A 27,745-nucleotide genomic window follows, 5' to 3' on the forward strand; every position below is an offset into this window, starting at 1 on the left:
TTTACTGAAGTACTTTAGTAAAATAATCCGAAACAGCAAAATGGGATATTAAAAAAGTAAACACGTAATTACTTGAGTTTTTTAAAGCAAAGAATCGATATAAGTATGAATAAGAAGAAAATGGCACCGAAGAAACAGAACAGCTTCGTTTCAGTTTTACAGTATTGAAGGGTGTAGTATTGCGCCGTTGGATTCAGGGTTGTACTATTGTAATGTAAAGAACACGCAGAAAGGGTTGTAATCAACTGAATTGCTTCTAGTACACTGACAAAAAAAAAAAAGCTTAAACAGATATATAAATAAAATTAAAAAGGTTATGTAAATGTTTTTAAAAAGACATGTAATCATGTGAGCAGGATTTTTTCCTTCTTTTGACACGATAACAAGTAACATTCTTATGCAAAATTTGTGTTGAGAATTGTCTAAAGTTTTGAATTTTATTTTTGGCTTTCACTTTAATAAGAACGTGAATTTATGAGGTGAATTTATTCGACATTATATGATTCAACTTAAAAAAATAAATAAAAGCTAACGTGAATTAAGATTAAAGTTAAGGTGTTATTGTGGTCCCTCACCCCTTTTAAAAAACCTTGTTAAACTTTGTGACATATTTACATTCTATGGAGGTCAGACGCGAACGAACACCCCATAATTTTATTATACCAGATTTCTTCAAACTGAAACATAATTATCAAAGTATACTTACGCAAATAGATATGAAAAGTCTTTGTTAAAGTTTGTGCCATATTTCCATGGAGTACAGGCGTGAACGCAGACCCCACAATTTTATTATACCATCCCTATTTAAGTTGAAACATACTTATCAAAGTATTCTTATGCACATCTATATCAAAAACCTTTGTAAACGTTTTTTTTTTCATTTTTTATTTCCATACTTTGGGGGCCAGGCACGAACGCAGACCTCACAATTTTTATGAACCACCATTCTGCCAGATCAAACATACCCATTCCTGATGCTCGATACATCTTCTATTATTATATGTAATCAGTTTTTTAAAATAGTCAACTATATAGGAGCCTATTCGTGACCAGACACACACACACGTTCAGCTTTATATTATAGATATATACATACATACACAGATTATTTAAAAACTATATGTTACAAATTTCAGATATGTATCATGGCTTCATTGAGAAGTATTGACCTTTTACCATTTAAAAGGTTGTTAAAAATTCATTCAGATCATCAGCAATTCACAAAATGTAAACAAATCAAAGAATGGAGCTCCAGATGAATTCACTGGTAAATTTTAAGCAGCAACTAATCCAATATACATAAATTTCAATCTAGACACCTCATTGTTGTTGACAATCTTTGGTAAGCCAGGCTGAAATTTCTGTGCCGTTTCGAGTTTTTATTGTAAATGACAAGTCAGTTCTCAGAAAAGTTTTGACAGGAATGATTGTAAATCTTTCTCCAGTTTTCATAATGTAACTGCTTATAACTTCTTTGAAATTAAAGATAGTGATAACTCGAAAATATTTTATCCGTGACATTCTAAAGTTCCGATCAGTGGATTCAATGTGAAAAAAAAAGACTTTCCTAAAGCCAAGATAGATAAGAAATTCTCACTATTTTTCTGACACCTCTTGTATTTTGATATGTTTCCTCTTCCCCCCCACTGTTTGAGCTACAAATAAGCTTGCAGTAAGTCACAAGCAGCCCATGAGCCACATGTTTGACATGCATACATTATGTTGTTTTATTGTGCTTATTGTAGTTTTCAGTAAGATTTATTTAAAATGAACTTAATGAATCTAGTTTGTTTAAAGTTAAAAACAAGGTCATGTTCTAATGCATGAGAGAATAGTGCATTTAGGTAAATGTTATTTTTTATATCTCTTTTTTATGCTCACCAAGCCTCTTTTTTAGTTTGCGTATTATAAACTCTAACATAATTAAACAATGTAATAGCTTCTAGAATTTATCTCCTTTAATCAGCAATCCACGGGGGTAGCATGCTCTTGTTCTATCAGCTATAACTGGGTAGAAGTCCAAAATTATTCACAATTGTATTTTTGGTGTCGCTTGCACTAAGAATCAAACCGTCAACCTCCAAAAGAGTGTACCTTTTACAACTGCATCTTAACAAGTGGTTTATCCACTGCGCCATAGGGGTCAATTGGTCCTCATCTTAAAAATTCAGAAATGTATTTTTTTCTCTTCTAAATTGATTTTGCTTTTCAATAATTAAATTGCAAATCTTTTTTTTTTTTTTTTTTTTTTTAGAATAGCCTGGTTTAACATTAACGCTACTCTATTCAATAATATTGTCATAGTGTGATTCACTCACCTGACAAGAAAAGGCAAGGCCCCTTCCGATTTAACACAATGGCGGAAGATTTCGACCCAAATATCTACAGGTACACTGTTAATCTCATCAAAATGTTTGATGTTCATTGGTTCTCTGCGGACAGACTTTGGCTTCTTTCTGAAAAAAAAAAAAATAAAAAAAATAACTTAGAGTAAATTTATATAAAAGAAAATCAATTATTATGAAAATCGTAAATGATTATTATTAAAGTATTTAAGAATTTTGGTGAAAGAACATCCACTCAATTATTGTCCCATTAGCCTCCTTTCTCTCTTCATTGAAATTTTAAAGTCCTTAATTAAACACTAGTCCATAGTCCACCATCTCATCTTGTATATAATATTTTGATTGCAGAAATTCTCCTATGGACCAAATTACTGTAGGTTTGCATTAACAGATGCCACATACAAATTTAATAGGTTGTTATATCTTTACTTTAAATAAGAATACAGCAAGAAACACGGGGTTATGGGTGAAAGACAAAGGGGTTTATCTACAAAGGAATACATGTGAAGTAAGAGTTATTCAACATCTTGTCTTATTCTCTTCCTGTCTTTTTTCCTTCTCTTTCAGTCACGTGAGCGGGTACAGTTCATTTCATCTATGAAGGGATGTTAGGTTATTCCATTACATCATATGTCGAAACTATTATCCACCATCTTATGTAACTTTTGAACGCTGTTACATGCACATTGAGTCGTGATATTAAAATGCTACATTCAATCCGTGGACAACTACCATCACAATCGCAACATTATAAGAGGAAAAAGTCCATACTTTCCTCTCTATATATTTAGCCCTAACACTGCTACCAGTTGTCACTATTCTGCATTTTTCTAGTACAGTGAGATTACACCCTCCGATGATTACATACATAGACATAACATATTCTTTCCGATTTCTGAATCAAAATTAAGAACTTCTCCCTAACAACGTTCCAGCGTTTACAATTGGCTGAAACCGAACATTCTCATATTCCAGAATGAAACAAATTCCTACATAAACGAACACTTTTAAACGTTTACAAAAACAGCGGCACCCTCCGCAGGAGACACTACCACTAAAAAAAGACACCATTCAAAGAATATTACTCACTTAGAAATGGACACTTACATATTGCTAACCTCATATAATGCAACAGACATTCACAGATAAAAACTTTCATAATGACGGTCGCCTTTTCTTACATCGATTACCTATGCTACCAGGACACACTAGCGAGTGCTAAAAAGAAAATAAAAACTATTAGTCACTCATAAACACACAGTCATCTACTGATAGTCTTATTCCATGGAACTAATGTGCACAATTAAAATATATGCACACACACTCTTCTACGTTTATGCTTGCACGTCAGGAAATCTCAAAAAAAAATTTAAACAGTTTAGAAATGCAAACATGTTCGAACTACCGACCTGACAATATCACCCCCATCCCCCTCAAATAAAAATCTGCCATGATAAAAAACATGGATACTTCTGCTCTTCTGCCACTGTGTTGAAGTAATAACGTTACTATTTTGAAAGCCACTCTTAACATGGGGAGGGGAGTGTGTTTGGTGACTATTCTGTGCTCTCACCTAACAATTTATTAAAAAATAAAGACATTGTGAAGCTTGAATTTCACCTAATTAAACTATTTAGAAATAGTGTCGTGGCAAACGTGCAGAAGCACCATGGTTTAGAAATGTAAACATGTTCGAACTACTGACACGGCAGTATCGACCCTACCACCTAAAATAAAAACCTGCCATGAAAAATAAACATGGGTACTTGTGCTCTTTTGCCACTGTGCTGAAATAATATTATTTTGGAAGCCATTCATAACATGGAGAGGGGAGGTTGTTTGGTAACTATTCTGTGCTTCCACCTAACAATCTGATAAAAAAAAAGAGATCGTGAGGCTTGAATTTAACCTGATTAAACTATTTAAAAATAGCGAGGTGGCAAAACTGCACAATCATCAAAACATGTTTCTCACTCCTAGACAAGGTTCAAAAGAGAGTCGCCAATCTGATAGGTCCTAAACTGTCATCTAAACTTCCATCTCTGTCCCATCAACGAAATGTTGCATCCCTCTGCTTGTTCTACAAATACTTTAATGGTGAAGGCTCTGACGAACTGCAAGCACTTGTGCGCCCTCGACGTAAATACCCTCGACAAACCCGACAAGCAGCTGAATCCCACCCCTTCACAGTAGAGATCCCTAGATGTAAGAGAGCCTTCTACTCCAGTAGTTTCTTCCCCAGAACAGCTTGATTTTGGAATTCCCTTCCGGGTCCCTGCTTCCCCAACTGTACTGACATGCAGAAGTTCAAGTGCAATGTGAACCGACATCTTGCTGCCCAACTCCCTACACAGTACCCTTGATGCCTATGTCCCTGATAGTAGCCCCCTACAACAAAGTGGCAATGTACCTTGTTTGGGGTGAAAATGTAATAAAAAACAAACAAACAAAAAACAAACAAAACATGTTCACCTTTGTTTATTTTTCTTTTTTTCTTTTACCATTTACTAGTACAGTTGGTGGTTATATTTCTTTACACGTGCACACGTTAACATTTTTTTTGGGGAGGGGGGTATTAAAACATTACGTCCTCCTCCACATTTTCCGTTACAATTACAACCTTTGCCTTTTGTCATTTACTAGTACGGCTGATGGTTATATTTTTTTTATACGCACACATGGTAACATTTTGGTTTTTTTGAGGGGGGGGGGTAAATTTTTACATTACGTTCACCTCCACATTTTGCATTACAATGACCACTTTTATAGTGTGTCGTCTATCCTGATTACAAAAATCTCATTCAAATTTTACGCAGACAAGTATTTCCAGAGATATATTCTGCACTGTAATTCAATGCCGGCCAGATTTGTACTCGCGTGTGCGATACAAAAATCCACTTCTCTCCTATCGACATTGTCACCATCCATATCATTTACAGGTGGGTATGCTGCTTACGATTTTCACGGTTAAATTTGGGGGATTTTTTTTTTTATCTACCACCCCCAACTATTAATAAAAAGGGGGTGCTCTGCTCCAATATACGTTCTTTACATGGCAATGTTGGGAGTGTCTATCAATCTAAACAATTCATATACAGTGAGAATCCCTAAATTCTGAAAAATACTTTCTATTCTTATTCTAATGGACCATTATTCCTAATTTCATTATTGTACACGGATTTACGCATCCCTTATTTGCTTTTTTTCAGATTCAAACAGTACCTGGAGCTTATCAACAACCATAGTTTACTTTTTTGCGAGGGGGGGGAGGGAGGGAAGAGGCTTCCCCCAGGCAACACTGGTTAACAGGTCTTGCTAGTAGATAATAAACTTCTTTCTGACCGACAGTATACATTTAGGCAAGTCCATTCTACTGTAGATATCCTAACTGCAAACTATGAACGAATATACCAAGCAATAGATAGGGTAATAGTACTAGATATATCTAAGGCATTTGACAGGGTCTGGTATGAAGGTCTTCTTATGAAAATTAAATCAGTAATGGTATTACTGGACGAATATTTAATATAATCAGATCCTTCTTAGACAATAGAAAAATCCAAGTTGTCTTCGATGGTCACGTGACAAAACAACATGATGTAAATGCGGGTGTGCCATGGTTTGATCCTTGAACTTTTATTATTCCTCATATTCATAAATGACATGCCTGATAAAATTGTATCTGAAATGGGTATATTTGCTGTTCTATAACAGGCATGAGAAGAAAACCAATGAACACACATCTAAGGAAATTGCAGAAATACTAGAGGAAGACCTCCAGTCTGTAGTGGAATAGGGATGTAAATGGATGGTAACTGAGCTTCTTTCCTTCAACAATTACAAGAAATACTATGCTATCTGAAAAGGACGGCACAATCACATTGACACACGGATTCTTGCCAGATCACCGACTTTAAGCAACGTTGAGCCTTACCATGCCAGATGGGTAACCATTTGGGAAGGCTAGGTGCTGTATGTAGCACCCTTACCCTGAAAAAAGAATTCCTTGCTACAAAAGCATTTACAAAGATGTAGATGGGCTATGCTCCGCCAGGGTCTCAAGACTATGGATGGGATGGGATGGATGCTATCAGATTAGTTTTTTGTTCAAACTCTCTGGCTTAACATTCACAGGCAACATGAATTGGAAGAAATACATTGAAGACAATGCCAAGATTGCTGCAAAGAAAGTGGGCTCTCTCTACCATGCTAGAAAATTACTTACACCTGCAAGTATCCTACTAAGCCACAATTCGCTCATGTATGGAGTATTGTTGCCACATTAAGGCTGGTGCATCTACTACTAGTCTCTTGCTCTTAGATGGGGTCCAGAAAAAAGTCTCCAACCTAACAGGCCCTGCACTGTTAACCAAACTTAAACCCCTGTCCCATCACCACAATATTGCATCCCTGTTTTACAAGCATTCTAATGGGATGTGCTTTGACGAACTCATAGTACTTATGCCCCCTTGACACAAATATTCTTGACTAACTCGACAAGAAGAAGCAAAATCCCACCCCTATACCATAGAGATCCCCAGATGCCAGAAAGTCTTCTACTCTAATAGCTTCTTCCCTCGAACTGCTAGACTTTCGAATTCCCTTCTGCTTCTCTGACTGTATTGGCACGCAGAAGTTTGTAATGTGAACAGACATTGCTGCTCAACTCCCTACATAGTGTCCTTGCGGTCCCAAATAGTAACCCTTTATATCCAAGTGGCACTACGCATTGCTTGGGGTGAATAAAATTAAAAATAAAACAGGTTGTTTTTATATGTCATAAAATTTTAAAACATTACAAATATTTACAAACAGTTGTGAATCCTAGTTTGCCAAATCTGGTAAAAGTTGAAAAAAATAAATAAATAAAAAAAAATAAGAAAGAAAATCTATTTGAACATAAATCTGAAATATTGGACTTTCTAAATGAGAACTTGTATGTATATTACAGCCCCTAAAACACTTTAAAATATTAAGTAAAAAAAACAACTAAATTTGGCAACTATTTAATAATTAATGTCTAATAACTGTTGTTAAAATATCACAAAAATCGGAGGTATCTGAATTTTCATAAGCTTCAGACCCACTCATCTTTGAATAACACTAAATTATACAAAATATAGTCCACATTATCCACCTGTACACCTAGAAGTAGCATTCCCAAATTCATAATGATCGATTAATAAGTTTCAGAGTAAATCCTGTACATACTAATATATCAACATATACACATACTTAACATACATACAAATATATCAACATATACACATACTTAACATACATACAAATATATCAACATATACACATACTTAACATACATACAAATATATCAACATATACACATACTTAACATACATACAAATATATCAACATATACACATACTTAACATACATACAAATATATCAACATATACACATACTTAACATACATACAAATATATCAACATATACACATACTTAACATACATACAAATATATCAACATATACACATACTTAACATACATACAAATATATCAACATATACACATACTTAACATACATACAAATATATCAACATATACACATACTTAACATACATACAAATATATCAACATATACACATACTTAACATACATACAAATATATCAACATATACACATACTTAACATACATGCAAATATATCAACATATACACATACCTAACATACATGCAAATATATCAACATATACACATATCTAACATACATACAAATATATCAACATATACACATACCTAACATACATGCAAATATATCAACATATACACATACTTAACATACATACAAATATATCAACATATACACATACTTAACATACATACAAATATATCAACATATACACATACCTAACATACATACAAATATATCAACATATACACATACTTAACATACATACAAATATATCAACATATACACATACTTAACATACATACAAATATATCAACATATACACATACTTAACATACATACAAATATATCAACATATACACATACTTAACATACATACAAATATATCAACATATACACATACCTAACATACATACAAATATATCAACATATACACATACTTAACATACATACAAATATATCAACATATACACATACTTAACATACATACAAATATATCAACATATACACATACTTAACATACATACAAATATATCAACATATACACATACCTAACATACATGCAAATATATCAACATATACACATATCTAACATACATACAAATATATCAACATATACACATACCTAACATACATACAAATATATCAACATATACACATACCTAACATACATACAAATATATCAACACATACACATACTTAACATACATACAAATATATCAACATATACACATACTTAACATACATGCAAATATATCAACATATACACATACCTAACATACATACAAATATATCAACATATACACATACTTAACATACATACAAATATATCAACATATACACATACCTAACATACATACAAATATATCAACATATACACATACCTAACATACATACAAATATATCAACATATACACATACCTAACATACATACAAATATATCAACATATACACATACTTAACATACATACAAATATATCAACATATACACATACTTAACATACATGCAAATATATCAACATATACACATACTTAACATACATACAAATATATCAACATATACACATACTTAACATACATGCAAATATATCAACATATACACATACCTAACATACATACAAATATATCAACATATACACATACTTAACATACATACAAATATATCAACATATACACATACTTAACATACATGCAAATATATCAACATATACACATACCTAACATACATGCAAATATATCAACATATACACATACCTAACATACATGCAAATATATCAACATATACACATACCTAACATACATACAAATATATCAACATATACACATACCTAACATACATACAAATATATCAACATATACACATACTTAACATACATACAAATATATCAACATATACACATACCTAACATACATACAAATATATCAACATATACACATACCTTACATACATACAAATATATCAACATATACACATACTTAACATACATACAAATATATCACCATATACATATACCTAACATACATGCAAATATATCAACATATACACATACTTAACATACATACAAATATATCACCATATACATATACCTAACATACATGCAAATATATCAACATATACACATACTTAACATACATACAAATATATCAACATATACACATACTTAACATACATGCAAGTATATCAACATATACACATACCTAACATACATACAAATATATCAACATATACACATACCTAACATACATGCAAATATATCAACATATACACATACCTAACATACATGCAAATATATCAACATATACACATACTTAACATACTTGCAAATATATCAACATATACACATACCTAACATACATGCAAATATATCAACATATACACATACTTAACATACATACTAATATATCAACATATACACATATCTAACATACATGCAAATATATCAACATATACACATATCTAACATATATGCAAATATATCAACATATACACATACCTAACATACATGCAAATATATCAACATATACACATACCTAACATACATGCAAATATATCAACATATACACATATCTAACATACATGCAAATATATCAACATATACACATACTTAACATACATACTAATATATCAACATATACACATATCTAACATACATGTAAATATATCAACATATACACATACCTAACATACATGCAAATATATCAAAATATACACATACCTAACATACATACAAATATATCAACATATACACATACCTAACATACGTGCAAATATATCACCATATACACATACCTAACAAACATACAGATATATTAAAATGATAAGTATTTTTTAATTTTAAGCTACCAGCAAAAAAAGAAAGAAAACAAACAAAAACAACTCTATAGCTAAATATTTAAGAGGCTTTGAAAGAATTGTAATCAGGAAAATAGTGGAATCGTCCCATCACTGGTAATAACCAAATGCAATTAGACTTCGTAAAAATCTGATTAAAAAATACATAAAGGAAAAAGGACTGGCACGCAACAACTATTACAAACAAAAATTTGTGTCATGTCTATTTCACCCTAAAAATAACCAAAAAACAATCTTGTAAGTATTTATGGGAACTAAATTTCAATATTTCATATAATGTTCCATCAATTTTATTGCAAAACCGATTTTTAATGCTATAATAAAGTCTTGTACTAAATTATATTTAAAGAAATTGTAAATATTTTTTCTCTTTGGTACAAAATTGGCTCCAAATTGAAATAAAATAAATCGAAGGAATATGTTTTTTTCAGCCAATGGGAGTTAAAAATATCTTCAATGAAAGGAAGATCTGCAGCTAACCTGCTTGGAGCCGATCGCTACACCATATAAAGAAATGATCCAAATCAGCAGCAGTCCAGTTCCATGTGAAAAAATTGTCACTGCAACAAAATATAATACATCACAGTTTGAACATTGGCCAAGATCAAAGTGTAGTATCTGTTCTTCAAATGCTGCACTTTCATTTCTTGTTCTCTTTCGGTGGAGGAGCAGTCCTTCACGACTGAGACAATTTCTTATCTTTGTACCTTTTCTCCACGTTAAAAAACGACCCTGGTGTCTAATTCTGTCCCGTGGGGAGGCATTGTAAATAGGTACATTATATAAGCACCAGTTATTTATTTGCGGAATGTTATCCTCATCTTCATAGTTGTTATTTCATCACATTTCACCTTCGGGGCCCATGGCGCAGTGGATAAAGTGTTGAGTCTCTGTGGTTCCAGGTGAGCATTGTCTGAAGATAGCGGTTTCAATCCTACCCAAAACAGGCCAGAGGTTTAGTTGGCCAAAACGTGGTGAAACAAGAATAACTATAGAAGTAATTACTGAGGATACAGTTAAAAGACTCAGCATTCCTATCCCGTTGGAATTAGCCACCTGAAGAAGGCCAGAGGAATAATTGGCCAAAACCTAGTGAAGATGAGGATAAGAGCCTACAAAAAAAAAAATAACAGGGCTCTACATTGCAAGTGAAACAGTCACATTTGCGAGTGATTATTCAAAGTGGCGACTAGAAATAATGAAACGCTTATCTTTTAGCGATTGTGTTACTTTCACTGGCAATCTTCCAAAGCTCACTACTGAGTGAAAAATATCTTTTCAACTTTTTTTTTGTAATAAAATGAACAAAGTTAAATTATTTAAACAATAAAAGTTTAATAGAACAATATACTCTTTTCTTTTTTTTTTTAATGAAGGCTGTTTAAAAAAAAAAAGAAATTAGAATGTTTATACGTTCAAGTATCAACATAAAATTTATTGTATATTTAGAATTACACTTATTAAAAAAACCCAGAAAACTCTTTATGATGTACATACTCGTCGCAGAACTAAGATGTCATATTCTAAAAATCATGTGGATTTTGCTAGTAACTTTGCTATAAACAAAAATATTTAGTTGTCAAAGGTCAACTAAAGATAAATGTGTCCATAGAGCTCTGAGCAGACAAATCAGTGGAATGCATACTGCTTTTGCACAAGTTGAAGTGAACAATTGGAGAGAGTGGAGCTTGCTATAATACTTCTGTGTTGGAACATGTGCTTTGCACCATTCAATTGTCTCACTGGCTGGTTGGTTGGTTGTTTTTGTTTTACGGCATATCAACCTTTTTCAGGTTATTTAATGCCGAATCTAGTTATTTTGAGGAACGATTTTTAATGGTGTATATATATTTTTTTAAGTTAGATTCTATTTAACCCATAGTTAGGACCCTAAAATTTACTACCACTCCGGGATCAGAGGACAGAGCTGACATGATCAAGAGGAGGGTCCCTTTAGAAGCGAAGGGAGAACGTTTAATCATGTAGATCGACTTTGAATTCCTTGACGTCATCATCATTCGACTTGTCGATGTGATAACAAAGAAGTTATCATCATGTTTTTGTAAAACTGTGTTGTGTCGTCATTCAACAGCAAAAGTTAATGTGTAATCTTTAATATGAACTTTTTTTTTTTTTTTTGTATTATTACATTTTCACCCCAAACAAGGCACATTGCCACTTTAGTGTAGGGGACTACTATCAGGGGCAGCAACTACTAGGACACTATGTTGGGATTTGGGCAGCAAGATGTCAGTTCACGGTACACTTGAACTTCTGCATGTCAGTACAGTTAGGGAAGCAGGAACCTGGAATGGAATTCCAGAGTCTAGCGGTTCTGGGGAAGAAACTACTGGAGTAGAAAGATCTTTTACATCTAGGGATCTCTACTGTGTGGGAGTGGGATTTAGCTGCCTGTCGGGTTTGTCGAGGGTGTCTACGTCGTGGGGACACAAGTGTCTGCAGTTCGTCAGAGCATTCACCATTAAAATACTTGTAGAACAGACAGAGGGATACAACGTTTCGTCGATGGGACAGAGGCTGAAGCTTAGATGCCAGTTCAGGGCCTATCAGATTGGCGACTCTCTTTTGAACATTGTCTAGGAGCGAGAGACTAGTAGCAGATGTACCAGCCCAAATGTGACAACAATACTCCATACATGGGCGAATGGTGGCCTTATAGAGTACAGGATACTTTCAGGTGTCAGTAGTTTTCTAGCACGATAGAGAGAGCCTACCTTTTTCGCAGCGGCCCTGGCAATGTTTTCAATATAATTGTTCCAACTCATGTTTCCTGTGAATGTTAGGCCAAGCAGTTTGAAAGATGTACTCTCAGACAGGGAGTCACTGGCCATTGCTATTGGTGGCAGAGAAGGTTTCTTGTAATTATTGAAGGAAACCAGTTTAGTCTTGGCAGCATTGAATGTGACCATCCATTTATGTCCCCATTCCACTACAGATTGGAGGTCATCCCTCATCGTTATTATGAAAGTTATGTAACTCTTACAAGAAATGTATCTCTCCTCTCCTCTCCTCATCTGTGTTATAAGAGACCACAGAACAGTAATACATACAAATGTATCTTCCCCTCATCAATATGAATGTCCCCATCCTATCTGCTAATATGAACCCCCCCCCCGGCTATACAACATTTCTATGTCAAAATGAAGTATAATTTGTAGAAGATAAACCTTCTCAGGCATTCTTCTCCTTCTTTGGAAGGGGGTGGGGTAGGCATTTTATAACCAATGACCTAAGGGGGGAATTTTGACGGGCCTGTTTATGACTATTTTTTTGTTTACCTAACTAGAGTGCCTCTCTCGAAGGAGTTGGTTTTCCCCATCTTGTAACTTTTGTGTCATGCCTTGCTAGAGTGTGTTGAGCAGCAGTCGTTCATTTTCACATAATTGTTGACATTCGTTTCCCCCGATATCTTTCTAGTTAGAATCCTTTCTAGAAAGACATTGGGTACTTACAGGAGGGACCATGTGAAGGTTGCTAACATCTCCAAGTAAAAGTGTTTCCATAGAATAAACTAGATCCGAGCTTAGGCCACCCAGGTTGTCAGTCGGGGTCATTAATCACTTAGCCACTGTCACTTCCCTGCTGCAATAGGACATGAATAAATAGAGTCTATAAGAACTTCTGTCTGTTTGTTTGTCGACCCATCTGTTGGTCAGTCACATTAAAGTTTCAACTAGTATTTCCATCGTTAAACGTTGTGAAAAAAATGGATGCATCTTACTATAGATGCGTAAGAGGCTCTCGCTGTCTGCCACACGTTAGCATTCTCATTGTTAAATTGCACAAAGTTAATGGAAGTATTTTAAAAACATCGGTTTATGCTGCAAGGGGAATAATTCTGTTTGATAATTATCTCCCTTTAGTTTAATTTATATCATGACATAATCTCGTCAGATCACCGAAGTTAAACAACATTGAGCCTTGTCAGTCTCAAATGGGTGACCATTTATCATCAGACGCTAGATACGAGCATTAATGGTGGCAAACTGGTAGGGGGACATAGTTTTGAAAGCCGATTTATCATAATTATAAAACTTAATAAAAGATTAAAGTCCAAAGTTAATTTCCAAAAGGAAAAAAAATGGTTAAGTACACCTTTCGCATCCCTGTGTTTACAAAAGTGACGGCAGACAAATTTTTAGCTATGGATGACTAAAACTGTATAGAACATACCTTTTTTTTTTTTTTAGATGTAAATATAAAAATAGAACTTTTATTCAAACAGTCTTTATTTGAACTGAATGGACTGTTTTTTTTTTTTTTATATTTTTGTATATTTATGAACTGTTTTTTCCAAAATAATATGTTTATGAACTGTTTTTTTTTTTATCGTACAAAAATAAAACTTTGTTTATAATAAAATATATATTATCAACTGTTTTCCAAACATCAGGTGTTGGTAATTTTCATAAATAATCTACATATCTATAAAAGTGAATGTGTCTGTCTATCTGCAATAACTCTGTCAATCTTAAGTCTACAGACGCAAAATTTGATATACAGGGTACTGAGATTTTGGAAAATCTTTGTAATCCGTTTTCAGCCAGAAATTTGGCTGTTAATGGGTCAAAGTTCAACGGTTTGACCTTTGAGAACTCTACCAAACTCCTCCGGCAATTTTGGGTCTAAACACTTGAAATTTTAGATATAAGTTCCTTGAACATGGATCTAACTTAATAACTTGATTTGAGCCCAAAACAATAAATGTTAAGGGGTCATAATAGGGGTCAAAGTTAAAAAATTAATCGCTTTTTTTTTTTTGCTCACCATAAACCTCCAAACACCCGGGCAACGCCGGGCTGAAATGCTAGTATATCTAAAAAAGTGAAAGTGTCTGTGTGTGTGTGTCTGTCTGTGTACATTTCCCGACACAATAACTCTGTCTAGAGACTTAAAATTTGATATACAGGGTATGGAGATTTGGGAAAATCTTTGTAATCCGTTTTCGGCCAGAAATTTGGATGTTAAGTGGTCAAAGTTCAACGATTTAACCTTTGAGAACTCTACCAAACTCCTCCGACAATTTTGGGTATAAACAATTGAAATTTTAGATATAAGTTCTTTGGACATGGATCTAACTTAATAACTTGATTTGAACCCAAAATAACAAATGTTAAGGGGTCATAATAGGGGTCAAAGTTAAAAAAAAATTTGACCTCTGCAGTCTCTACCAAATTACTCAGCCAATTTCTGGTCTAAACATTTAAAATTTTACATAAAGGGTATTCAGAGATAGGGTAAAGCTTTTTAATCAGTTTGGGTCGAAAATTTGAGCTACCAATATATAAATGTATGTATGTATGTTTGCATGTCTGTCTAAAACTTTCGACAGAGGCGACGGATTTTCACAAGATCAGTATCGCTTTGAAGCTGGACCCTTCAAACGACAAATACCGAAAAATTGGCTAAAACATTTTCTTCATCCTCAACTGGGCACTTTTCTACAGGGAGGGGTCGCTTTTTTCACCGATATTTTCGAAAATCATCCCCTCTTTTCAATTGTTTAGCCTTAATTTAAGCCTACGTCACTTCCGGTTTGGCGGTGGTCGTAACAGCAAAGACATTACATTTTTTTTCCTGTTCTTTTCCTCCTTTGCGGTACGGGTTCGAGTCTGCCTTCCTACTACCACTTTTTTTTTTTTTTTGCTCAACACACACTTCCAAACACCCGGGCAATGCTGGGCACCCATGCTAGTAAAGTATAAAAATACAAATTTTATAATAAAAGTTAGGTAAATGTCAATATCGAAATTTTAAAATTAAAGTTATTTTTATTAAAAAAAAAAGTTTTTTTTTCTCCATTTATCACTTTGAAATTTTATTCAATAATAAAATGATAAACCAATTTACAATAAAAAAATACAAAATTTATTTTTCGAAATGAGATTTTTGTAACAAGATTTTTTTCTAACGTGACTTCTTAATTTTTTGAAAGTGATTTCCAAATTATGAACACATTAACAAATGCAGTGATGCCAGAACTGGCAACAACAAATATGATATTCAGTGATGCGATTAAAGAAACGTCCTCCACAAATACACTGAGTAGAAATGAGAGGCACTTTATCGACGGCTATTGTTGGTCTTGCCCCAAATGCAAAAAACTTTTTGTTAAATAAATTAAAAAAAAATTTATTATAAAAAGATCAATACAGTCTATTTTTTATGTATGTAAAAGTTTGTTAAAAAGTCCAAATAAAGTTTGTAATAAAATTGAAAGAAAAAAAAACACTTGTTTTTTTTTTTTTTTTTTTTTTAAATTTCAATATCGATGTTCACCTAACTTTTATTATAAAAGTTGTATTTTTATACTCTATTATTTATAAAAATTACCAACACCTGATGTTTGGAAAACAATTCATAATATATATTTAATTATAAAAACTCTATTTTTGTTGCGTTGTTGTATCATAAAGGGGATCATGTGTGATCGTCTAGTGAGAGTTAATGTTGATCATCTAGTTGTTCTGTCTATTTGTTCATATGCCGTTGTGTGTGTGTGTGTGTGTGTGTGTGTGTGTGTTACATGTATTTTTCAACATACCTTCGCGCGTCGTCAATGTTGGTCCATCTGAATTCATCTCGTCTTGGAGGGAGACGAAGGTTCAATCACTCCAAGACAAGGAATTAGCTTTATAGTTTATTCACCTTTCCAGATGTCTCGCAGAAGGATGGAAAGTGAATCTCTGGCTTGCGTGGTACACGTCAGCGTCCCCGCCACCCAGTGAAGGGGAGGAGATGTCTGTGAAGCCGTCCGTCGTCTTCTAAGCCCAAACCAAATTTCTATGATTCAGCTAACCTGATTACGTGACTCACACGCAATCCGATCAGCTGATCCTGACTTTCGGTCAACATGTCTCAATATAATTTACACACCTCCCACTCTCTCTCTCTCTCTCTTGATCCATTCTCTTACACGTAAACATATTAATGGGAAAAAAAACAGTTCATAAATATTAAAAAAAAAATAACAAAACAGTCCATTCAGTTCAAATAAAGACTGTTTGAATAAAAGTTCTATTTTTATATTTGCATCTAAAAAAAAAAACATATACAGTTTTAGTCATCTGTAGCTAAAAATTTGTTGGACGTCACTTCCGCCAAATGGTTTTGTAAACACAAGGATGCGGAAGGTGACCTTAATCAAAAAAATATTTTTACACGTGAAAAAAAAAAGTTATAATGAAAAATGTTTTCACAGCGACATTTGGAAATTGACAAATTCAGCTAAATTGTGAAGTTAAATAAATTCATTGTAAAAATTCCTTGAAAGATAAATATTAATTTTCTGGGAATATTACAAAGATAATTAGTAAAGTCCTAAGATATTGAATTAAATAAAATACACCTTGTTTATAAAAAAAAAAGAAGGTTAATTAACCATCAAAAGCGAGAGATTCTGGCTTTGCACAATCAAAACAAATGAAAAGTCATCTAGCATGAGTTCTACAGAAGCCCAAAACGTCAGAAAGTCAAAAGGCTATCTGAAAATGACTTTGAAGCGAAGGAAGGGGGGTGCAAAACTGCCTGGTTTTCTTTTCTTTTTTTTCCACAGCTGTGCATCCATAGATTCCTATCGTAAATGTTTATATAATTTTTTACCATTTTTTGAATTAATTATTTTTGTGTGTTCCTGCTTTTAAATTAAAAATTTTTATTTTTCAATATTATATAAAAATTATGTTATGCTGAAGATTACACGTTCATTCATGTAAAGGAAAATATTAGAATCTTACATATAAAAATTATGCTAAAAATTTAATCTTAAAAAAAAAGAGGAACCATATTTTGCAATAATTTTTTATGTGAAAATATTAAATAAATAATGCTTAATTCAATTATAGTATCATTAGTTCAAGAAATTAATTTTTCTTCAAGTTATATCAATTTTAACTTTAGGGGGCTTTTTTCGAAATGTTTCTGAAAAAATTAATTTTTTTTATTGTTACAATTTACAATGCTTTATTTTCATATGTTATGTAATTATTAATTATTTTTTTATATGTCGTTCGAAATCAAGAGAGAATAGGAGTTTGTTTGTTTTTTTATTTTCATCAATTTTGTTGTCGTCTGCGCTCAGTCAAAAATAATCACAACGAGAGAGGATGTGAAGAGATATATAGAGAGTGGACAAAAGAAGAAAAGAAAGAGAATAGCTAACGAGCACTGACAGTAGAGGAAAAAGAAAGAAAAAAGAAAGAAACCAGCTAGCGAACGCTGGCAGGCTGTATAGAGAGGGGGAGGTGAAAACATATATATGGAGAGAGGGGGCGTTTTAACCTGTGCCCTTATGAAAGACAAAAACACAGTCTGCCCCTCACTACCGAGTGAAGCAGTTGTCAACGGCGACACTGCGAACAGGTGTAATATTAGCAGTAATATAGTACTGCGGTTGATAAAGCCAAGGACGGTGCACTTAATAAACATTGGAAAGGAGTCCACCTGATGTATTTGGAATAAGTTTTTGCAAAAGGAAGCCAGATGAGATGGAAAAGAATTCAATGAATATTGAAAAGGCGTCTACTTAAGATATTTTGGAGCCAGTTTTTCGGAAGGAAATCATATAAGAAGAAGAAAGAAGTAAAGACACTAAGACAGTTTTTTCGGAAGGAAATCATATAAGAAGAAGAAAGAAGTAAAGACACTAAGACAGTTTTTTCGGAAGGAAATCATATAAGAAGAAGAAAGAAGTAAAGACACTAAGACAGTTTTTTCGGAAGGAAATCATATAAGAAGAAGAAAGAAGTAAAGACACTAAGACAGTTTTTTCGGAAGGAAATCATATAAGAAGAAGAAAGAAGTAAAGACACTAAGACAGTTTTTTCGGAAGGAAATCATATAAGAAGAAGAAAGAAGTAAAGACACTAAGACAGTTTTTTCGGAAGGAAATCATATAAGAAGAAGAAAGAAGTAAAGACACTAAGACAGTTTTTTCGGAAGGAAATCATATAAGAAGAAGAAAGAAGTAAAGACACTAAGACAGTTTTTTCGGAAGGAAATCATATAAGAAGAAGAAAGAAGTAAAGACACTAAGACAGTTTTTTCGGAAGGAAATCATATAAGAAGAAGAAAGAAGTAAAGACACTAAGACAGTTTTTTCGGAAGGAAATCATATAAGAAGAAGAAAGAAGTAAAGACACTAAGACAGTGAGTGAAACAAAATCTCTCTCCCTTACTCTCTTTTTGTTTTGAACTGAGCAGACGACAATGACCAGTACGAAAATGTTGTATTTAGGTCTGGCATATATTTCACTTGAACATTCTCTCTCGATAAAGACAATTTATTTTATTTCCCGCATTACACTTTAAACTATCAAAACAATTGCATTTTTTTTTTTTTTTACATATTTTTTTTGTATGTTGTTATAAATAAACTTTCATTCATAATTCCCATCAGCCTTTTGCTTGTTATTTCGGTTGTGTTTTTCTGTCTTGTGTTTTACCGTTGTCTCTGAAGAATTTGGATAATCCCTTCCCGCATTTATTTTTTTTTAATCCCGGGAAAAATTATTTTTTTTTATTATTGTTGCGATCCTATCTCTACAGTTCCCAGTGGAGATAGCCGAGTCGTAACACTTAAAGAAAAAAAAAAGAAAAAATAAATTCATTCATTTCTTTTTACCACTGAAAACCAAAACTTTAGTAAAGATGTTTTTTGTTTAAACAAAATAATACATTTCCACTAAGATTCAAATAAAAATAATGGGTTCATTATATTCCATGATTATTATTCAATAAATACTGAAAATTTAATAAAAATTGATTAATTTCCTAATTTTTTGTGAATTTTTAAGTAAAGGGAGGAGTCAAAATCTTTATACATTTTGAGCATAAACTATTCATTTTGCATGTACCTATAGATGCTATTTGTTTAAAGATGGTGATATATACCTTCAAAATCTGACAGCTTGGAAAAAAACAAACAAACAAACACAAAAAATGCTGAGAGAGGGGAAAAACAGTACAATAAGAATAGCAGGGGAACAATTCTATTTAATAATTATCTCCCTTTAACGTCCTAAATAATCGAAATTAAACATCAGTGTCAGACGATTGATCATTTGGGAATATAAACGAAGTAATAACGTCATAATTTCGAAAGCCATTCTTAATATAGCATGGGTGCCTTTTTAACTATTCTGTACTTTCATCAAACAATTTAATAAACAAAGGATACAGTAAAAAATTGAATTTAACTTAAAAATCCTGTTTTTTAAAAAAAAAATAGGGTGGTTCAGAAACTGCACAAGTACTGAATGATTTACCAAAATTAAAAAAAAAAAAAAATCTCTTAATTTTAGGATTGATTTTATATTTTCCAATATCTACATTGGATGAAGCAGTACTTACTGTTTGATGACGGGTTCAAAACCAGGTTCGTAATCAGAATCGGAAGAATCATCAGAATCCCAATCATTATTAAAAATCAATACACGTCCCTTTCGTTTTTTCTTTTTACTCAACATTTTTTCTAAAAAAAAAACAAAAAAAACAAAAAACAAATTAGAATTAAATATTGCAATTTCTTCATTTTATTCAACCATTCAAACATCATCACTGAATCAGCGTAAAAAATAGTTTGGTTATTATTTTTTCCTTTTCTTTTTTCCTCACGATTGGTGCAATGGTGTCTGAGCCAAGTCAAAATTTACTTGAATCTGTTACATTCATACCAACACGACAATCACTGATCCCAACACTATTTCCATGATCTTCTCTTTTATCATTCTGGCCGTGTTGTCATTTCTCACATTGGAGCATAGTAGCTCACAAGTAAAAATAAAACAAAACAAAACAGGAAAACTCACTTAAACCCCCCACCCCCAAATTCTGACTCATTCTATAGATAAGTTGGGCTCTGGGTGTGTGTGTGACACTATTACAGAGAAACAATCCTCCTCTAAATGCTAAAGTTCACATCTACGTAGTCTGTCGAGGACTCTTTATCATTGGATGACGTCAGCTCATTTCAGCCTTCTAAAGCTCTACTGATCTGGTCCAAGCCATAACCTGCCATCAACTGTCCCAAACTCAAGACTGTCTGTAAATTAACTCTAAATGTATTGACCTCTACATTGTGGGGGAGGATATGCATGGCATGACACACGTAACAAAGTTCTAAACCTGACTTCCCAGCTATTGATAAAATATAAACATGTCTTCAAAAACATTTCATGTGTCTTATGGAAACAGGCTTTTGTCTCAAGAACGGCTTCTGGTATATACCTGACATTTTTCAGGTATATACAAGGTGAGTGAGATTAAAGATATTTATGGATCTTTCTTTTTTTTCATCTATTTTCTTTTTTCTTTCCACACAATTGGTGTAATGGATACCATTGCAGACTATGTGAGTGTCTGATTAGAGTTAAAATTTAGTTGAATTTGTCACATTTGGACCAACAGTTAACAAAGTTCTGAACATGTCTTCCCAGCTATTAGTAAAATATGAATATATCTTTAAAAGGTTTGATATGCCTTCTGGAAACATGTCTTTATCTCAAGAATGGTTTCTGGTATATACCTGTCATTTTTTCAGGAGTTTTATTCTCGTACGAAAAGACTAACATTAACGTAAACATTGGGTACACAAGAAGTGCAGTGGAAGTATTTGTAGATTGAGAACAGATAACCAGTTTAAATGCAAGAAGTGTAAGAGAGTTTCTTTGCAAGAACTTCTCATCAGCGTAACACATTATCATAGGATTTCTTCCCTGCAGACTACAACATAGTCGTCTTTAGATGCAATGTCAACAAATACTTGTCATAAATCGCCCTCATAAGTAATCAAACTTTGCTCCTTCCGTTTATCATTTTCAATCTTCTCGTAATATTCTTTATCATTCACCTGACAATCCATTCATCTCATTAACTCTTGTCCTGGAGTGACTTTTGGCTTGGGGAAAAATATATCCGAATGATGAAACTATTGAGATTGTCAAGAAGTTTTTTTTAACTTGGTGATATCATTGGAGCACAAGGTGAAGCAGGTGCTAATGTGATTAGTTAATCTAATGGTCTTCATTAATCCGCAGTTCAAGTACCTTGTCATAATACAGCTTATCATTCCAGTAGCTTCTTTCCAAGAACTGCAGATTTTTCTTGCTGCTTTTTGCTTATTTATCCCCACCCCCTCTGTTTTTTTTTTCCACACAATTGGAAATATTTCCTTTTTGCTATAGCTTTTCTTCTGTTTTCATTACTGCTGTTGACCAAAGGAAAAGTCTATCAGACATCTGTATGCAGTATAATATAGGAAATGAAAACTGGCCAGTGAGGGTTGAGAAAACCTTTTTTTCTTTTACAAAATTTAAATTTCCGTAATAAAGTCAAAAGTCTGAAATTTTTGTAAATAAAATACAAATAATAATTTTTGCTTTTTGTATAAGACACGTCCTCTCTGAAATCGCATTGTCTCCCCTTGTTCTTCAATCTTCAATATGAACACAAAAAATTGTTTTGTGCCGTTTTTTTTTAGTTTTAACTTATTTTAAAGTTCTTTTTTAATTTAAAAATAAAAGTAGTATAAAGTCTGTCGAAGAACAATATGGTAGTCTCGTTAGAACCATAGTCGGGCCTAGATGATTGCTCAAAAATCGAAAATTATACAAAACACTGATAGAAACATATCCAATAAATGCCAATTCGATCTTTGAGTGATTATCAAGGCTCGACTATGGCTCACATGAAACTATTTTGTTTTTTGTTTGAACTTGATGGACACTACACTACCTTTATTGGTGCAAGTTCACAGTTCAAGCTAAAAAAAAAATACAGAAAAATCTTTATGGTGTACCCACCCATTACAGAATAAAGATGTCATATTTAAAATATTGCTTTATTTTTAACTAAGCAAAAAGGGACTGCTTCGCATTGCCATCCTTAAAAAACAACGGCAGATAAGTCCAAGATAATTAAAACTTCGGATAAATATTTGCATTAACTACAACACAACACTGACCAATAAAATTTTTTTTTTGGGGGGGGGGGGGGGTTCCAGGGGCGCTGACAACGAATCTGATATTCAAGCCCATCGCAAATTTACTGTTTGCATGGTATTAACTCCTGGAATCTGGGACTATTTTACGCCATTTCATTGCTTGCACACAAGCGTGCTGTAGTAGTTCTTATTGTTTTATTTTGCTTCAGTCGAAGTTCTCAGAAATCAAGGGGCCCACGACCTGGGGCTAAACTTGAACTCTATATGAGATACATAGATATTCGAATGTTCCATTTAAGTTCTTTATTTCTCAAACACTCAGTTAGTAAAGAAGTTGAGAACATAATTTTCCTCTCCCCAATTAACCATTTTCATATGTTGTAGATGGCGGACATTTTAAATTACAATAAATATTTTTCATAAAATAAATAGTTTCCACCTGATTTAATAGTAATTAGATAAAATAGTTTTCATAAAATAAAAAAAAAATAGTTTTCGTCTGATTTAATAGCAATGAGATAAAATAGTTTTCATAAAATAAAAAATATTTTTATCTGATTTAATAGTAATTAGATAAAATACATTCATAAAATTAAAAAATATATTTTTTTTTACCTCATTTAATAGTAATTAGATAAAATATTTTTCAAAAAATAAAAAATGTTTTTACCTCATTTAATAGTAATTAGATAAAATACTTTTTGAAGAATAGACAATTTTTTTTTACCTCATTTAATAGTAATTAGATAAAATACTTTTTGAAGAATAGACAATTTTTTTTACCTCATTTAATAGTAATTAGATAAAATACTTTTCAAAAAATAAAAAAATGTTTTTTTTACCTCATTTAATAGTAATTAGATAAAATACTTTTTGAAGAATAGACAATTTTTTTTTACCTCATTTAATAGTAATTAGATAAAATACTTTTCAAAAAATAAAAAAATGTTTTTACCTCATTTAATAGTAATTAGATAAAATAATTTTCAAAAAATAAAAAAATGTTTTTACCTCATTTAATAGTAATTAGATAAAATACTTTTCAAAAAATAAAAAAATGTTTTTACCTCATTTAATAGTAATTAGATAAACTATTTTTCAAAAAATAAAAAAATGTTAGATAAACTATTATAAAATACTTTTCATAAAATAAAAAATAGTTTTCACCTCATTTAATAGTAATTAGATAAAATATTTTTCTTAAAATGAAAATATAGTTTTCACCTCATCTATAAAAGTGTGTGTGTTTCCGTACCAAATAACTAGAGACTCGAGATTTGACATAAGGAATATTGAGATTTAGGAAAATCTTTTTAATCAGTTTTCGGTAACAAATTTGGCTGTCAAAGGGTCAAAGTTCAACTCTACCAAACTAATCTGCCAATTTTTGGGTCTAAACACTTGAAATTTTAAATGTAGGTTACTTGAACATGGATCATACTTTTTAAATTGATTTGAGCCTCAAAAAATAAATGATAAGAGGTCAAAATTGGGGTCAAAGTTAACAAAAAAATTTGACCTCTGCGGTCTCTACAAAATTACTCAGCCAATTTCTGGTCTAGACATTTAAAATTTTACATAGTGTTCAGAGATAGGGCAAGCTTTTTAATTTGTTTGGGTTGAAAATTTGAGCTGCCAAGAGGTCAAAGTTCAAAAGATTTCATCTTTGCGGTGTCTAGTAAACTACTCAGCCAATTTTGAGTCTAAACATTTGAAATTTATACATAACGGGTATTCAGACATGCGGCAAGCATTTTAATCAGTTTTGGGGCGAAAATTTGGCCACCAAAAGGTCCAAGGTGAAAGTGTTGACCTTTGCAGATTCTACCAAATTCCTCTGCCAATTTTGGGTTTAAAGACTTGAAATTTTAGATGTAGGTAACTTGGACATGGATAAAACTTTATATTTTGATTTGAGACCAAAATAATAAATGTTATGGGGTCAAAATTGGGGTCAAAGTTAAAAAAATTGACCTGTGGTCACTATGAAATTACTCAGACAAATTTTGGTTTAAACATTTAAGATCTTATATAAAGTGTATTCTCATGTAGGGCAAATTACGAACAGTACATAGGACCCGAGCAAAGCCGGACTGAACTGCTAGTTTAATAATAAAAATAAGCTGTCAGTAAGTTTTCATGAGCAGTTTACAAAAATATTTTTATGTTTTTCATTCTTTCTTTTGGAGGGGGGGGGTATTCAATTATAGAACTTGTGTAGTTTTTAACAGGTGTTTTTGCAGTTTAATTAACCGTTTTTTTTCCAGCAAAAGCACCTGTTAAAAATTTTACAAGTTCTTATAATTTAATGCCCTCCCTCAAAAAATAAAAATATGTTTTTGTAAACCACTTGTGAAAACTTAATTTTTTAGATCAATTAAAAAGCATTAATTTTTTAGATCAATTAAAAAGCATTAAATTTTTAGATCAACTAAAAAGCATTAAAAACTATGTAACAAGAGAAAAAAATGAACCACATTTAAAAAAATTTTTTTTTTTAAATGTCCGCTAAAGATTCCTCTGCGATGTGACAAGTCACTTTACTACGCGCATGCACACATCATCTAAGGAAACACTACTGTACACTCATGCACAGCGTTAACAAAGGCGGTGAAATGGCGCAAAATAGTCCCAGGTCCAGGGGTTAATACCATGAAAACAGTAAATTTGCGATATACAAAGGTCTTATGTACGACATAAAAAGAAATTGGAATCTTAGGAAGATCTCTATCATTTCAATAATTATAGGAAAAATTGGATTCATGAAAAAAAATGTCAAAAACTACCTGGCAAATATACCCGATGAACCAAGCGCAAGAGAGATTCAAACAATTGCACTTAAATGGACGGCTAGAATCTTAAAAAGATCTCTTGGTTGGAATGTATATCCTAGTGGGTGAATGTTTGGCATCCGATAGGATGCCCAATCTCTAGCTTGAAGACACTTATAAGAAAATTGAAAAAAAACAAAACAAAACAAACTTATTCAGGTATGTAGAAGAGTAATTTAGCTTGCCTCTGGTAACATTTATTTCTTGTATATTTTGGTACTTATGCACTTATGTAACTATGCTAAAATAATAACGCCATTATTTTGAAAGCCATTTTTAGCATAGGGAAGGGAGGATGTTTTGTAACTATTCTGTACTTCCACCTAACAATTTAATAATAATAAAAAAGGGTACTTGTACAGTTTAATCAAGACATTAAAAAAATGAAACTATCGAAGAAAGGTTATATTGTACATATCCGTTTTGGACTAAAATCTCTGAAAAAATTTTCACTGAATTTGATCGAGTACAGTAGAAAAACACGTTTTTATGACAGCACGTTGAAGTCAGCCATCTTGGAATTTTTTCAACACGCCACGGGGAGATAACTCAATTTAAAGCGCTGACACTCCCTCCCCATCTTTAATACTAGCTTTTCTTCCTAAAAATCGAAGCTTTTGCTCGGTATCATAACAAATTGTTTTTTTGCTGGGTGAATGCAGAGAGTGATCCAGCCGCGCTATTTTTTAAATTGTATTTCCACGTTTAATTAAAGTTTTATGATATGTTTTTTTATTCAATTGTAAAGTTAATGTACAGAATAGGTACAAAACACCCTCCCCTCCCCATGTTAAGAATGGCTTTTTAAATAATAACGTTATTATTTCAGCATGGATCACTCTTTGCATGAGTACTTTTTGCTGTAAAAAAAAACAAAACAAAAACTACTTGATGAAATTAAGTGAAATTTTTTTTCGGAGAACGTCGTTCCATAACAGATACGTACAATATAACTTTTTTTTTTTTTAATATTTTCATTTTTTAATGTCTTGATTAAACTGTACAAGTTCCAAAAACAGATATCGCGAAACCTGAAAATACTATTTAAAAAATAGCACAGTAACATAAGGGCATCGGAACCTATATATTAATATTTTTTTTTATTTCATCCCTTTTGGTTTTATTGGCTATTCTGAAAACTCATCTCCAATCGTTTTATATTTTTAGGATCGGCCATTCATTTTACACGTACCTAAAATAAACAAATATTTGAACATAAGCAACTAAGATTAAAAGGCAAATGTGTATTTCAGTGGCATAAATGTTTTGACAGACAAAAATTTATAAAAATTTATTTTTATAAATTTTTTGACAGACAAAAATTTATAAAAATTATTGATTTTTATAAATCTTTTGACAGACAAAAATTTATAAAAATTATTTATTTTTATAAATTTTTTGACAGACAAAAATTTATAAAAATTATTGATTTTTATAAATTTTTTGACAGACAAAAATTTATAAAAATTATTGATTTTTATAAATTTTTTGACAGACAAAAATTTATAAAAATTATTGATTTTTATAAATTTTTTGACAGACAAAAATTTATAAAAATTATTTATTTTTATATAAAACACATCTAGGCTGAAATAAAACCCGAAAAATT

General features: G+C 32.1%; 1 protein-coding gene across 1 annotated transcript in view; it reads right to left on the reverse strand.

Moving 5' to 3' along the window:
• LOC145247444 (F-box/LRR-repeat protein 6-like) overlaps positions 1-27,745 on the reverse strand; it is a 69,020-nt gene that overhangs the window by 37,634 nt on the left and 3,641 nt on the right. The window contains exons 2-3 of the mRNA XM_080109215.1: positions 20,716-20,836; positions 2,319-2,456 (exon numbers count right to left, since the gene is read on the reverse strand). Coding sequence (XP_079965341.1) covers positions 2,319-2,456; positions 20,716-20,831 — 254 coding nt within the window. The 5' untranslated portion in view covers positions 20,832-20,836. The remainder of the gene's footprint in view (positions 1-2,318; positions 2,457-20,715; positions 20,837-27,745) is intronic.

This window comes from Euprymna scolopes, chromosome 25 (genome assembly GCF_053919585.1).
Source record: "Euprymna scolopes isolate OS-2025 chromosome 25, ASM5391958v1, whole genome shotgun sequence".
NCBI classification, from domain to species: domain Eukaryota; kingdom Metazoa; phylum Mollusca; class Cephalopoda; order Sepiida; family Sepiolidae; genus Euprymna; species Euprymna scolopes.